The sequence below is a fragment of the Ostrea edulis genome, chromosome 7 (assembly GCF_947568905.1).
Source record: "Ostrea edulis chromosome 7, xbOstEdul1.1, whole genome shotgun sequence".
In the NCBI taxonomy this organism is placed as follows: domain Eukaryota; kingdom Metazoa; phylum Mollusca; class Bivalvia; order Ostreida; family Ostreidae; genus Ostrea; species Ostrea edulis.
This window is the reverse complement of record NC_079170.1, coordinates 84,330,323-84,342,998: the sequence shown is the minus strand read 5'-3', so window position 1 is coordinate 84,342,998 and position 12,676 is coordinate 84,330,323. Positions and strand designations below refer to the sequence as shown.

Genomic DNA, 12,676 nt, shown 5'->3' with positions numbered 1-12,676 from the left:
TTTTATTGATTTCCTTCTATAAAAAAAATGACAGAAAATCAAAATTACTACATAGGAGACATCTTTGAAGCCCTATAAAATCTGTAAAACCCAGGAGCTTCGCCCCCCCATCCTGGACCTACTGGGTGCCTCAGGCGGTCCCCAGACCCTCTGCCTCATAACGTTGCCCCCGCCCCCCTTCCTAACCGCAATTCATGGGTCCGCCCCTAAAGGCAGTCATTACAACTAGGCTTTTTCGTCGTTTACCCTTTAACTAGAAATATAAGTAGGTCAGCTCCATCACATGGACCATACGTCATACAAGAGAGTCCGTGGGCATGTCACATGACTAAAATATTTTGTGTATCACCTACATGTACCATTACCTGATACAGACATAAGTTTAGGATAAGAAAAACCAGTAGATCACTCCAGTATTATATGAATCATTTATATATTAGATATTTGACATTGCGTCTAGACACGGACAGATACATACAGTATCTGCATTTCCGCCCAGAACACCTTTGCGGGGGGGATTGATGTTGCAATATTTTCAGTTTTCTTGCAAGATATTCTTGGATACGAATTAAAAACGTCGTTCAATTGCTCAAATTTTGCTCCCCCCCCCCCCCCCAATTGCCTCAAGGAATAAGTCATGATAAAACTTCTTAAGAAATACAACTCGAACGCACTGCTTGTTTGCGATTTAGTAATTGTCACTGAAATGTGTACATACATGTGTAAAACTATTCCATGGGACTTCATGATGAAATAACAGTAATATAAATATACAAATCTACACATCCAACGTTACTGGAAAATACAGTATTAAAATGCTTAAGCGACTATTAAAGGAAGTACAGGCACGAACATCACCACCAGGGCGTTTGTCGTAAAATGCAAAATATAAAGTATATATATAATATATATATCATTCAAAAACAAACATCGGAAGTGTCGTCATAAGTACAAAAATAAATCACGTGTATATCACATGAAATAAAGATTGAGATAAACCACATCACATGACCTAAAGGTTGAAGATCATGACCATCTACTAACATTTTGTAGTTTGTTCAGTTATTATTATCAAAAAAAAAAAAAAAAAAACCCACATGAAATTGGTCCCGTTAGCACCGTGAAAAAATATTACACATCGGACTCGGTCTTCGGTAATGGTCATAATACACAAGAAATTGAGCGAGTTGGTGACGTCAAGGCAGGCGTGGCTAGAGACTCGACATTTGAAAAGGTCGCCATTGGAGAGAGTGTCATGTGATTTGTAGCGAAAGTTGGGAACTGGAAAGCTGATGCTGGTCCACCTAGGCGGGGGCTCATGGTAGTTATTGGACTAAGAGAACTCCAGAAGTGGAGGAAGGGAGTCCTGGGACCAATCACCGGACTAGCGAGCATCAATGGTGTGGGCAGACCCGTGGACATTGTAACTTTCGGACTCGGAAATGTGGAGATGGCAGTTGAGAAATGAAGAGACGGATCGTGAATAGGGAGACTGAGGGGCGTAGGCTTGGGACGCGAGGCTGATGACGTCGACGCCTGACGATTGGAAGCAGACGACACGGGAGATACAGATTTAGGCTGCGGAGAGGAAGGTAATGATTGCGGCTCAGATTTGATCAAGATGACGGGCTGAGATGAAGATGGGGATGTCCTTAGAAGGGTTGTGTGAGTGGCGTTCGCGTATCTTACGTTACCGATATTGTGCGTTTCTGTTTTCACCACGGACGCCGCAATGCTAGGCTGATTTAGTGCAAACGTAGCAGACGACTTTATTCTGGCTGCGTCGTAAGAAGCGAAGTGTGGCATGACACATCCGTGTTCCTTCGTCATGTTTTCCATCATTGAACGAAAAGAAATTTTATTTTCCGTTTTAACAATCTCTGGAAAAGACACAAACTTGTACACAAATTTTTGCCCCATCACTTTCTTAATGATGTTTTTGTCGTAATAGTACCTCAGCGCTCGGCTGAGTTTGTCGTAGTTCATGTTCAACTTGTTTTTCCGAAGACCCCAGAGCTTAGCTACTTCTTCGGCGTTAATCAGTTTGAACTCTCCCTCCGTATTTGTCCACTGGATGATGTCACCGTGCTGGTTCCCGACCAGTAACTCCAGCAAAAACTGCCACAGTGTCACATTGGTATCCATTACTGGCCCTGCCAAAAGACAAGAGGAATAAAAACACCATGAAAAAGACACACGCGTGCTATAACAATGTCCTAACGTCAACAGAGGTGTGGATCTTCTTACAGTTGTTGCACAAATCTACAACCCCGACACAATATCCGTAACGGATAATAGATCGCCATCATTCACGCACGGGAGAAACAAGATTTTCTCCATTGGAGACGTGAACATTGCTGATCAAACAACCTATATTAGGCTTAATTCATTCTATTTAAACTTTATACAGTTACTCATTGAGACCTACAAACACGAGTAATCGATCATCAACACGAATGTCGATATATGCATGTACTGTAAGTCTTTATGTTTATGCATAATTAAGTCTAAAATGTCATGTCGAGCTGTTCCATCACTCTTCGCGCGATTGGTCATTGACTATGGCGGGAACATCGACTATGGCGGGAACACGTGACATTAAGAGCCGTTGCCCTGGGTGATGGCGTTTTGAAATATAATCTTCAAAACGTTCCCAGACTCCCTTGACGAACAGTTAAAACGTACCTGTAAATTAGTAATACAGTCCCATTGTAGAGCGTGAAGGAACTTTGAATTCTGAATACAATCCATCAAATGACGGTGACTTAATCAGCAAAATACATGATATATTTATAACTACATGTGGAGGAATCAGTCATGATATGCAATGTATTTAGATTCATAGTGTCACATCCGGGATACTGAGTGTGATAAAGTTTATATTTCCTGTCTCCAAGCCCCACGCCCCTTCATTGACAAACAAACACGGAAGTAAAATGGCGGAAGAGTTCTTTCGAGAAGGCTTTTTGGGGGTTTAAGAGGGAAGCTAATTTACACGAGTCCACATCAAGAGCCGGAAAACATGCATTCTAAGCGTTGGTTTTAGTGTTCGACTGTTGGGGAAAAAAATGTCAGCTCAGTGACGACAAAATGCGCATCAGATAAGACATGCAGTGATGCCGGAGTCACGAGTTGCATGTTAGTATCTCTTCCACACAACTATGTGTACATCCACATATCTAGTTCCTTTTTGTAGCCCACACGTACTTGTATTCCGTATGTATACGTGTACACTATTGTGTGTTATGTGTTGTCCTATTCAAGATTTTTTTCACTTATGTAGAGACGTCATCAAAGACATGCACACTCGGAGCTCCTAGCGTATAGCTCGTACTGTGTGCAGCATAAAGGTATCATCCGAGGACTTGCAAGCAAGTCGCCATCTTTTTGGCCTTATTTACCTTCAAACATACGAGGGTCTCTACAGAGTGACGTGTTCTTAAAGCCAACTAGCGGTTTCTTCATATCTTGGATTTATACATAATGTTTAAAAGGGATAAACGTTAACAAAAAATAAGAGACTTCTCAAGCGTTAATAGTCTACTCACCCCGTTGCTTAGTTACACAGAACTTCTTGTTGGGGGGTTCCCCGCCATCAGACAGACGAGATGACGAATCGGAGAGAGCCGGTGACGCCGTCCATGAACGGGCATCTACAAACACATACATATAAATATACATCCATCCATCTTTGTTAACGACATATTTAAAGCTAACAGCACTATAACACAACAGTGTTCACAAACCATAAAATATCAAAAATCAAAATCTATTCTTAAAAGATGGAAATCATCAGATTTTTTCAGACAGTATTCTCATTATAACGAAGAGGCACTCTCACCCCTACCCCTCCACCCACCCCTATCCCCACAGAGTCGCCAAAAAAAAAATCACAAACAACCGTCAATTTCTATACTTTGTCTTCAATGACTCGTTCCTGGAAGTGTCTGAAAGACTTGCAGTAACGGCCGGGAGCGACTCACCTTGTGTATTGTATTGGTTTTCAGTGGTATTTAAGATGCGTATAGTTTAAAATGACAACCACGTGATGACGTCAATGTCTTCCTTTTCTACAGACTACAGCCTCACCGAGTTTTTAGCAGAAGCCGAGACGCAGTGCAACGTGACAGCAAAACTTTTCTTATTTTAAAACATCAAAACAATTGTTTTAACATTTCAAGAAAAATATCAACCCATAGATATACCTTACAGTTCATGTAATACATCTGTAACTTCACTAATGACTGTGTTGTATCGTGTTTATATTGGATGGGTAGATATATAGTATACATGTATATACACCTTACACGTACTAAGTGCCTCGTCTACCTGCCTCCTCCCATCGGAACTAGGAATTAATTTTGAATAACGCTACCTGGTACTAAATATTATGACTGATACCAAACCAACTGAACAAATCCATCATTATCAATCAAAGAAAACCGCCAAATTTAGTGCACGGTTTAATTCTTACATGCGCATGTATACATTTACTGACCTTACTACACCAAACGCAAGTTCCAAATCCAAATAAATTTAGTTTCTTTGTGTGAAAAAAATCTATATATTGTATAAAAAATCTACGACCGATTCCACATCTGTTGAGAATTTACACATTCTTCAAATAATTTTGCTGTACAGTGTGCCTGAAATCAAACACGGCGGAGTGAAATAAAGCGACTCAGCGCCCAGGACTGCGAAAAATGTTCCCCTTATCGCTCCCAAATCTCGCCTGTCATGCAACTCGGGGGAACGGGAGTAGGGGGGTTGCTGCAGGGAAATTTTGAAACGAAACTTTCAACCATAAAACACCCAATTTTTCAATTTAGATCAAGGGGTCTTTGCGGCGAATTGGAAATGTCCAAGAAGTTAAGTGAGTTATTAAGAAAAAATGAGCCAATCTTAGTTAAATCGGCTAGGAGCTTTAATCGCAGCACTTGAGATGTGGAGAGGGGTCCTGGAATTGTTCGTTTTCTTTCCTTTGATTTTACAAGACTGTATGACGGTATCGGGTTTCTCTAAATGACGCAGAACGCTGATATTTCGGAGCTTGGGAGATTTTTTTTTCTTTCTCCTCTCATACACGGTAGAAGAGGGGAACCATAACAAAATGTTTTCTTACATATTTTCACATCATTTCTAGTGATAAGGGCGGCGGGGCCATTTAGAAACCAGGATAAGATGTTTTTTAAATGATTTTTTCCCAAAGAAACTGGATTGCGAATAAAGTATTAGTTTCAGATCACATAAAGCATGTTTCAATTTATCACTCGGCTCGGCATGATCAATACACATAACAAGTACTCCAGAATTGTGTATGTAAATTTTAACACCGAAAGCGCTTTTCATTTACAAGATAACAAAATAAATTGTAGAAAATAGATAATTTACACTCACCTTCCATGCTATGGTCAATAAACTTGGATTGATACAATTTGATCTGAAAAAAGAAAGAAAATGAAACAAAATCTGAATATTTAGATATACAACTCTCTACAAAAATCGGCAGGCATGGGCAAAAATCCGGTTCTACGAAAAATGACCCACAGAAACTGGGCTCACTCTGTGTGTGTACCAGGAAATTTCCCCCGGTAAATCTTCCTCGTTTATAAGTACAACACAAATTACTCTACACAAAAGCAGCATCAGAGACCTTTAATCAAACAAAGGGCTCTACAACTTACATATACATACAAGTTAAAGGATCACCAGTCTCTGTGAATGGTTTTTTTTTAGTAGAGTTGGGTTTTTATCATTTCCGGCTAGAACTTCCTTATTTAAACGCAAGAAAAGCGCCTCTTCTTCCAAGAGAATCACTTAAGAATTATTTAATATCCTTAATCAAATTCATGGTGTAGTGTTTTGATACACATTTGTGTAAAGCCTTCCGTCTACACCATAGACAAAATATTCTCAATGGGGATACGATTTTAGAGATGACACTTACTGTCCGAAAGGGTGGGGGGGGGGGGTAGGGTGATACCTAAACTTTTAAGTATCGACAGGGAGGGTTGTGACCTCCATGTCCCCTCACTGTGTGCATTCTCAGGGTACAAACCTAACGTTAACGGACGTCTATACAATGAACTTTATTGAAATCCTCGCCTTCATATTGTATCTCTGACAAAATAGGCAAGACATAGACACGCAACTATATATCATATCTAGGCCCAGTTCAGGCGGCCAGTACACTGACCAATGTCACCAAACAAGTTACCATCTCTCTCTCCCCCCACCCTCTCTCCCATAATTTTCAGATGGTCTCTACATAACTTGGTGAGTCAATCCTCTCTCTCTCTCTCTCTCTCTCTCTCTCTCTCTAGTCTCTCTCTGGTGCAATTACAATTTACCCTATTTCATACAACTTTACAAGTACACTGCTCTCTCTCTCTCTCTCTCTCTCTCTGAGTGTAATTACAATCTACCCTAATTTATATAACTTGGCGAGTCCACTCCTCTCTCTCGCGTGTACACGTGTAATTACAATTTACCTTAATTTACGAATGGTCTCTATACGACTTGGCGAGTCCATTTCGCGTGTGGGAGTTCATTATGTACAGGATCATCCATCAACCAGATATAGAACAGGGATCCACGAACCTCACATCCAAGCTTACGTAACATACAGCCCAAAAATGACATTAAACAGCTTTACACTTTATAAATACGCCACTGTATTTTGTTGTGTCTGGGACTAACGAAAAGCAAACCCGGAGTCCCGGACACACACTGTATATTTATGAAAAAAGATAACGCTCCCGTTAACATTAAACAGAAATGACGTGCGAGTTTTTTTGTAATTAATGAAAAAATCGATACCTTTGATCTTTCTTTAAAGCTGACATTTCGGGCACCTGCTCTTAGTGCACATTGCTCTAGTGACCCAGCACTACGATATATGCACTGCAAACACTATATTTATAAACGAGTGTATGCGGAAAACAGTCTAAAACCCTTACAAATCAATTGTTCTGAAATATTTGAAAACTTGGTTGCTATTTCACACATGAAGAGTCATATTGTAAAGCGGGTAGCTCAGCGGTTATAAAGCCCTGACATAAGACCGGAAACATTGAGTGAAGTTTGAATAGGTTTTATGTTTGAGTTTGTTTGGGACACACACTTGTTAATCTGACCCCCTGGTGCTTCATAGGACAAGGAGATGGCATGCGATTTTTAACAAAAAAAATGTACCACGGAAAACTGTCGAAAATAGAGAGCTTTTAATGGTACACACAGTCACACACCAATTACTCTTCGATAACCGGAATAAATTAAATTGAGAAGAATGCTGTTTATGGCAGTGTTTATTTGATATTTAGTAGATTTCGAGTGACATAAAATGATGTCTTATCAATATTAATACACAATATGAGACACAAATAAGAAATAAAATATTTTGTTATCATACATGTATCTTTCTGTCTCTGAGGAGAACAGATACTGTCCATAACTAGCCAGTAACATACTTAGACTGTGAGAGAGACACTGCATGAGTAAGATAGTAGTGTCACACACACACAGCGTCAACCTGTTACCATATCATGACCGTAACCCCCCCCCCCCTCTCTCTCTCTCTCTTTAGCTCTCCCCTTGCCATAGTACACATAATGTATCAAAATAAAAATTAATGAGTCATAACTGTAGGCATTATTGATCACGTGGGTACATTGTAAACAATATATTTTATTATTTCCGTTACTGACCTCCCGAAATAGATCCAGTGAAATGAGGGTGTCTGTTGACTGCGCTCCCTCCCACGTCGATAAAAATACCCCCAATCACCATATACTGCCCACTCAGTAACAACCCTGTCGTTGTCTTAACAAACAGTCTGTGTGTTGAATATAGACCAGATTATTCGATCACAATTGTACAGAAACACTTGAATCTCATTTTTTACACAGACAGCCATGCGTATCGCGGAATGCGGTTGGGTTGAATCAGAAGCAAACTTGACCCGGAAGTCAGCGTTAACTCGGGGGAACTCCCCGCTTTGACGTCACGTCACAGACGAATAAAAAAGCTATGTTTACCAGTGAACCTGTTGGAGGTCACGTTTAACCAATCAATACCGAGAATAAGGCATTTTGCGTTAGGTAATTTCTATTAATAGGCAGTGTATTGACAACAACGATGACTATAACCTGGGTGTGTACATCTCATCGTCCTTACCTGCGCCCCGGCAATCCAATCATGCACGTGCACATGATTGAAAATTATGTAATATCTTTGTTAGACTATCTTAATCGTACAGGATTTTATCATTTTTTCCACTGATTTCGGTTTTTCATACTTATAAATGTATTTCACGCCGATATGACTTACCTTGTGAAAGTTAAAATTCCGTTTAAAAATATTTCTTCTGTCGATTTTCAGATACACCCACACTCGAATTTTAATTCTAGAAAATTCTGATATTGAAATCTGGGACTAAAACGCGGGGGCGGTGTCCTCTCTTTCTGCGCCGTAGCGTTTAATAAAAAAGAATTAAGACACAGTCTATATTTTATAGACAAGGCACTACTTATTAATTACGGACACCTGTAAAACTTTAGGACTTCGATTAATTAATAGGGTGATATAACCGTGCAATGTATTGCCTCTGCAAATTTACACTCGAATTTCTCCCGGGAAATACAGACCCCATCCTACATGTATATAATGTCCGAGGGAAGTGGAAATTAATTTGGTTAATGTCCAAAAGGAAGGGGTATCGTCACAAGAAAGGGGGTACAATTTAAAGTATCGTCACAAGGGAATGATGAGGGAGAGAAGAAAAGTAGTAAGCACACAACGAGCTAGGCCCGGGCGGGGGTGGGGGGTGGGAAGAGTGAAGAAATAATGGAAGGAGAGAAGAAACAATAGGAGGGAGAGAAGAAAGTAGAAAGAGTAGGACAGAGAAATTAATGAGAGAAAAAAAGGAATGAGAGAAAAGAAAACAAGAAAAGAAAGAATTTGAGGGAGATATAGGAAGTAATAAGAGAGAGAGAGATAAGAAAGAATGTGAGAGAGAGAGAGTGAAGAAAAAATAGGAGAGAGAAAAGAAAAAATATAATAGAGAGAAGAAGCAATTGGATGGCGAGAAGAAACAGTAGGAGAGAGAAGAAGAAACAATAGGAGAGAGAGAGTGACGAAACAGTAGGGGAGAGAGAAGAAACAATAGGAGAGAAAGAGAAGAAGAAACAACAGGAGAGAGAGAAGAAGAAACAATAGGAGAGAGAAAGAGAAGAAGAAACAATAGGAAGGAGAGAAGAAACAATAGGAGAGAGATATAGAAGAAACAATAGGAGAGAGAGAAGAAACAATAGGAGATAGAGAGAAGAAACAATAGGAGAGAGAGAAGAAACAATAGGAAGAAGAGAAGAAACAATAGGAGAGAGAGAAGAAACATAAGGAGAGAAAGAGAGAAGAAACAATAGGAGAGAGAGAAGAAACAATAGGTTATAGAGAGAAGAAACAATAGGAGAGAGAAGAAACAATAGGAGATTGAGAGAAGAAACAATAGGAAGGAGAGAAGAAACAATAAGAGAGATATATAGAAGAAACAATAGGAGAGAGAGAGAGAGAAGAACCAAAAGGAGATAGAGAGAAGAAGCAATAGGAGAGAGAGAGAAGAAACAATAGGAGGGAGAGAAGAAACAATAGGAGAGAGAGAAGAAACAATAGGAGAGAGAGAGAAGAAACAATAGGAAGGAGAGAAGAAACAATAGGAGAGAGATATAGAAGAAACAATAGGAGAGAGAGAGAGAAGAACCAAAAGGAGATAGAGAGAAGAAGCAATAGGAGAGAGAGAGAAGAAACAATAGGAGGGAGAGAAGAAACAATAGGAGATAGAGAGAAGAAACAATAGGAGAGAGATATAGAAGAAACAATAGGAGAGAGAGAAGAAACAAAAGGAGATAGAGAGAAGAAACAATAGGAGATAGAGAGAAGAAACAATAGGAAGAAGAGAAGAAACAATAGGAGAGAGAGAAGAAACATAAGGAGAGATAGAGAGAAGAAACAATAGGAGAGAGAGAAGAAACAATAGGAGAGAGAGAAGAAACAATAGGAGAGAGAGGAAACAATAGGAGATAGAGAGAAGAAACAATAGGAGAGAGAGGAAACAATAGGAAGGAGAGAAGAAAAAATAGGAGATAGAGAGAAGAAACAATAGGAGAGAGAAGAAACAATAGGAGAGAGAAGAAACAATAGGAGATAAAGAGAAGAAACAATAGGAGAAAGAAGAAACAATAGGAGAGAGAGAGAATAAACAATAGGAAGAAGAGAAGAAAGAATAGGAGAGAGAGAAAAGAAACAATGGGAGAGAGAGAGAATAAACAATAGGAAGAAGAGAAGAAACAATAGGAGAGAGAGAGAAGAAACAATGGGAGAGAGAGAGAATAAACAATAGGAAGAAGAGAAGAAACAATAGGAGAGAGAGAGAAGAAACATAAGGAGAGAGAGAGAGAAGAAACAATAGGAGAGAGAAGAAACAATAGGAAGGAGAGAAGAAACAATAGGAGAGAGATATAGAAGAAACAATAGGAGAGAGAAAAACAATAGGAGAGAGAAGAAACAATAGGAGGGAGAGAAGAAACAATAGGAGAGAGAAGAAACAATAGGAGAGAGAGAGAAGAAACAATAGGAGGGAGAGAAGAAACAATAGGAGAAATAGTAGAAAAAGTAGGGAAGAAAGAATATGTGAGAGAGAGAAAAGAAAATGGATTGAGAAAAGAAAAATAAGCAAGAAAAGAAAGAATAAAGGGGAGAAGACAGAGTACAAGAAGGAAAAAAAGGATTTAAGGGAGAAAAAAATTAATGTAAGAGAGAGAGAGATAAGAAAGAATGTGTGAGAGAGTGAAGAAAGAATAGGAGATATTGAAGAAAGAATAGGAGAGAGAGAGAATAAAGAATATAAGAGAAAGAAGAAACAATTGGAGAGAGAGAAGAAATGATAGAAGGAAGAAAAGAAATAATAGGAGAGAGAGAAGAAGAAAAAAATAGAGATACGGAAAGAATAGGAGGAAGAGAAAATAGATAGGAGAGAGAAGAAAGAATAGGGGAGAGAAGAAAGAATGAGAGGGGGGGAAGAAAGAATGTGACAGAAAAAAAGAGTGAGAAAAGATTGAATAAAAGGGAGAAGAAACTAGAGATTGTTTTTATGAAAATCAAATGTCTCCCCAACCCCCAAAATTGGAAGTGCTCCAAATGTAACCTCCTCTCTTTAATGTGCTGCATGGTATTAAGGAGAAAGCATGAACAAGAACATAAACATTATGAACTCCGATAAGCCACATAGGAGAAGTATTCACAAAGTAGTTTACACCTTCCACCCCTCAGATCCACTAAAACTTTTAAGAAAACAATTGGATCCTCCTGTCCCTATAATATGCACAGCTGCAAATGACATTGAAGTATTGCAAGAAGTTTCAAGTCTATTGGATTAAGCAATCGGCATATACAACTGCATGTATATATATAGATGGCGAAGTGTTCACAAGTTATTTTCACATCTTCCACCCCTCTAAGATCCACTATAACTTTTAGAAAAATAACTGGATCCTCCTGTTCCAACAATATGCATATCTACAAATGGCAATGAAGCATTATACAAAGTTTCAAGTCTATCAGATAAGCCATATAGGACGAGAAGTGTTCACAAGCTATTTTACATCCTCCACCCCTCTTAGATCCACTATAACTTTTAGGAAAATACTTGGATCCTAACACACGTCCCGACAATATGTTCAAATGCATATTGCAATGAAGCATTGTACAAAGATTCAACTCTACCCGATAAGCCATATAGGAAGATCCCCCTGGAGATAATAATAGCAGGCCTAGGGAGAGAAGGAAAAAGAATAGGAGGAAGAGAAGAAAGAATATGTGAGAGAAAAATAGGAGAGAGAGAGTAGGAAGAATTGGAGGGAAAGCAGAAAGAATGTGAGAGAAAAAAGTAGAGAGAGAGAGAGAAGAAAGAGTACGGGAGAGAAGAAATAGTAGGATGGAGAGAAGAAAGAATAATTGAAAAAAGGAAAAAAAAGAGCGATGAAAGATTAAGAGAAAATAGAATTAAAAGGAAAAGGAAAAAACCCCAAAAGGAGTGAAAGAAGAAAGAATGAGAGAAAAAAGAAAAATAGGATGGGGGGAATAAAAAATGGGAGAGAGAAAAGAAAGAGGAGAACGAGGAGAAGAAAAGATGTGCAATGAGAGGGGAAAAAAGAAAAGGGGTGAAAGAATAAAGAATGAGAGAGAAAAGAAATAATAGGAGAGAAGAAAGAAAACAGAGAAAAGAATTGGGGGGAGACAAGAAATAATATGAAGAGAAGAAAAATCAATAGGAAAGAAAGAAGAAGGAATAAGAGGGAGAGAAGAAACTATAGGAGGAAGAGAGGGGAAACTGGAGAGAGAGAGAGAGAGAGAGAGAGAGAGAGAGAGAGAGAGAGAGAGAGAGAGAGAGAGAGAGAGAGAAGGAGTAAAAGAGAGAAAAGAAAGAATATGTGAGAGAGAAGAGAAAAGGAGAGAAGAAAGAATAAGAGAGAAGAAATAATAAGAGCGAGAGAAGAAATAATGCGACGGAAAAGTAAAATAGGAGAGAGAGAAAAAAATATAGGAGGAAGGGAAAAAAAAAGAATGGGAGAGAGAAAAGAAAGAATAGAGGGGAGTGAAAAAAAAATAAAAGCAAGAGTTG

At 38.9% G+C, this 12,676-nt stretch overlaps 1 protein-coding gene across 11 annotated transcripts; it reads right to left on the bottom strand.

The window, feature by feature from the left end:
• Positions 1-677: 677 nt before the first annotated feature.
• Positions 678-8,429, bottom strand: LOC125654703 (ETS domain-containing protein Elk-3-like). Of its 11 annotated transcripts, none has more exons than XM_048884734.2 (4): positions 8,329-8,429; positions 5,398-5,440; positions 3,549-3,653; positions 678-2,153 (listed from the first exon to the last, which is right to left on the bottom strand). In XM_048884734.2, exons 2-4 carry the CDS (start codon positions 5,402-5,404, stop codon positions 1,162-1,164), a joined length of 1,104 nt encoding a protein of 367 aa, XP_048740691.1. In that variant the 5' UTR covers positions 5,405-5,440; positions 8,329-8,429; the 3' UTR covers positions 678-1,161. The 11 variants fall into 11 exon arrangements, with proteins under 11 accessions (XP_048740691.1, XP_048740685.1, XP_048740686.1 ...); XM_048884728.2 differs by having other exon boundaries at positions 5,548-8,406; XM_048884729.2 differs by having other exon boundaries at positions 5,563-8,406.
• Positions 8,430-12,676: the final 4,247 nt, after the last annotated feature.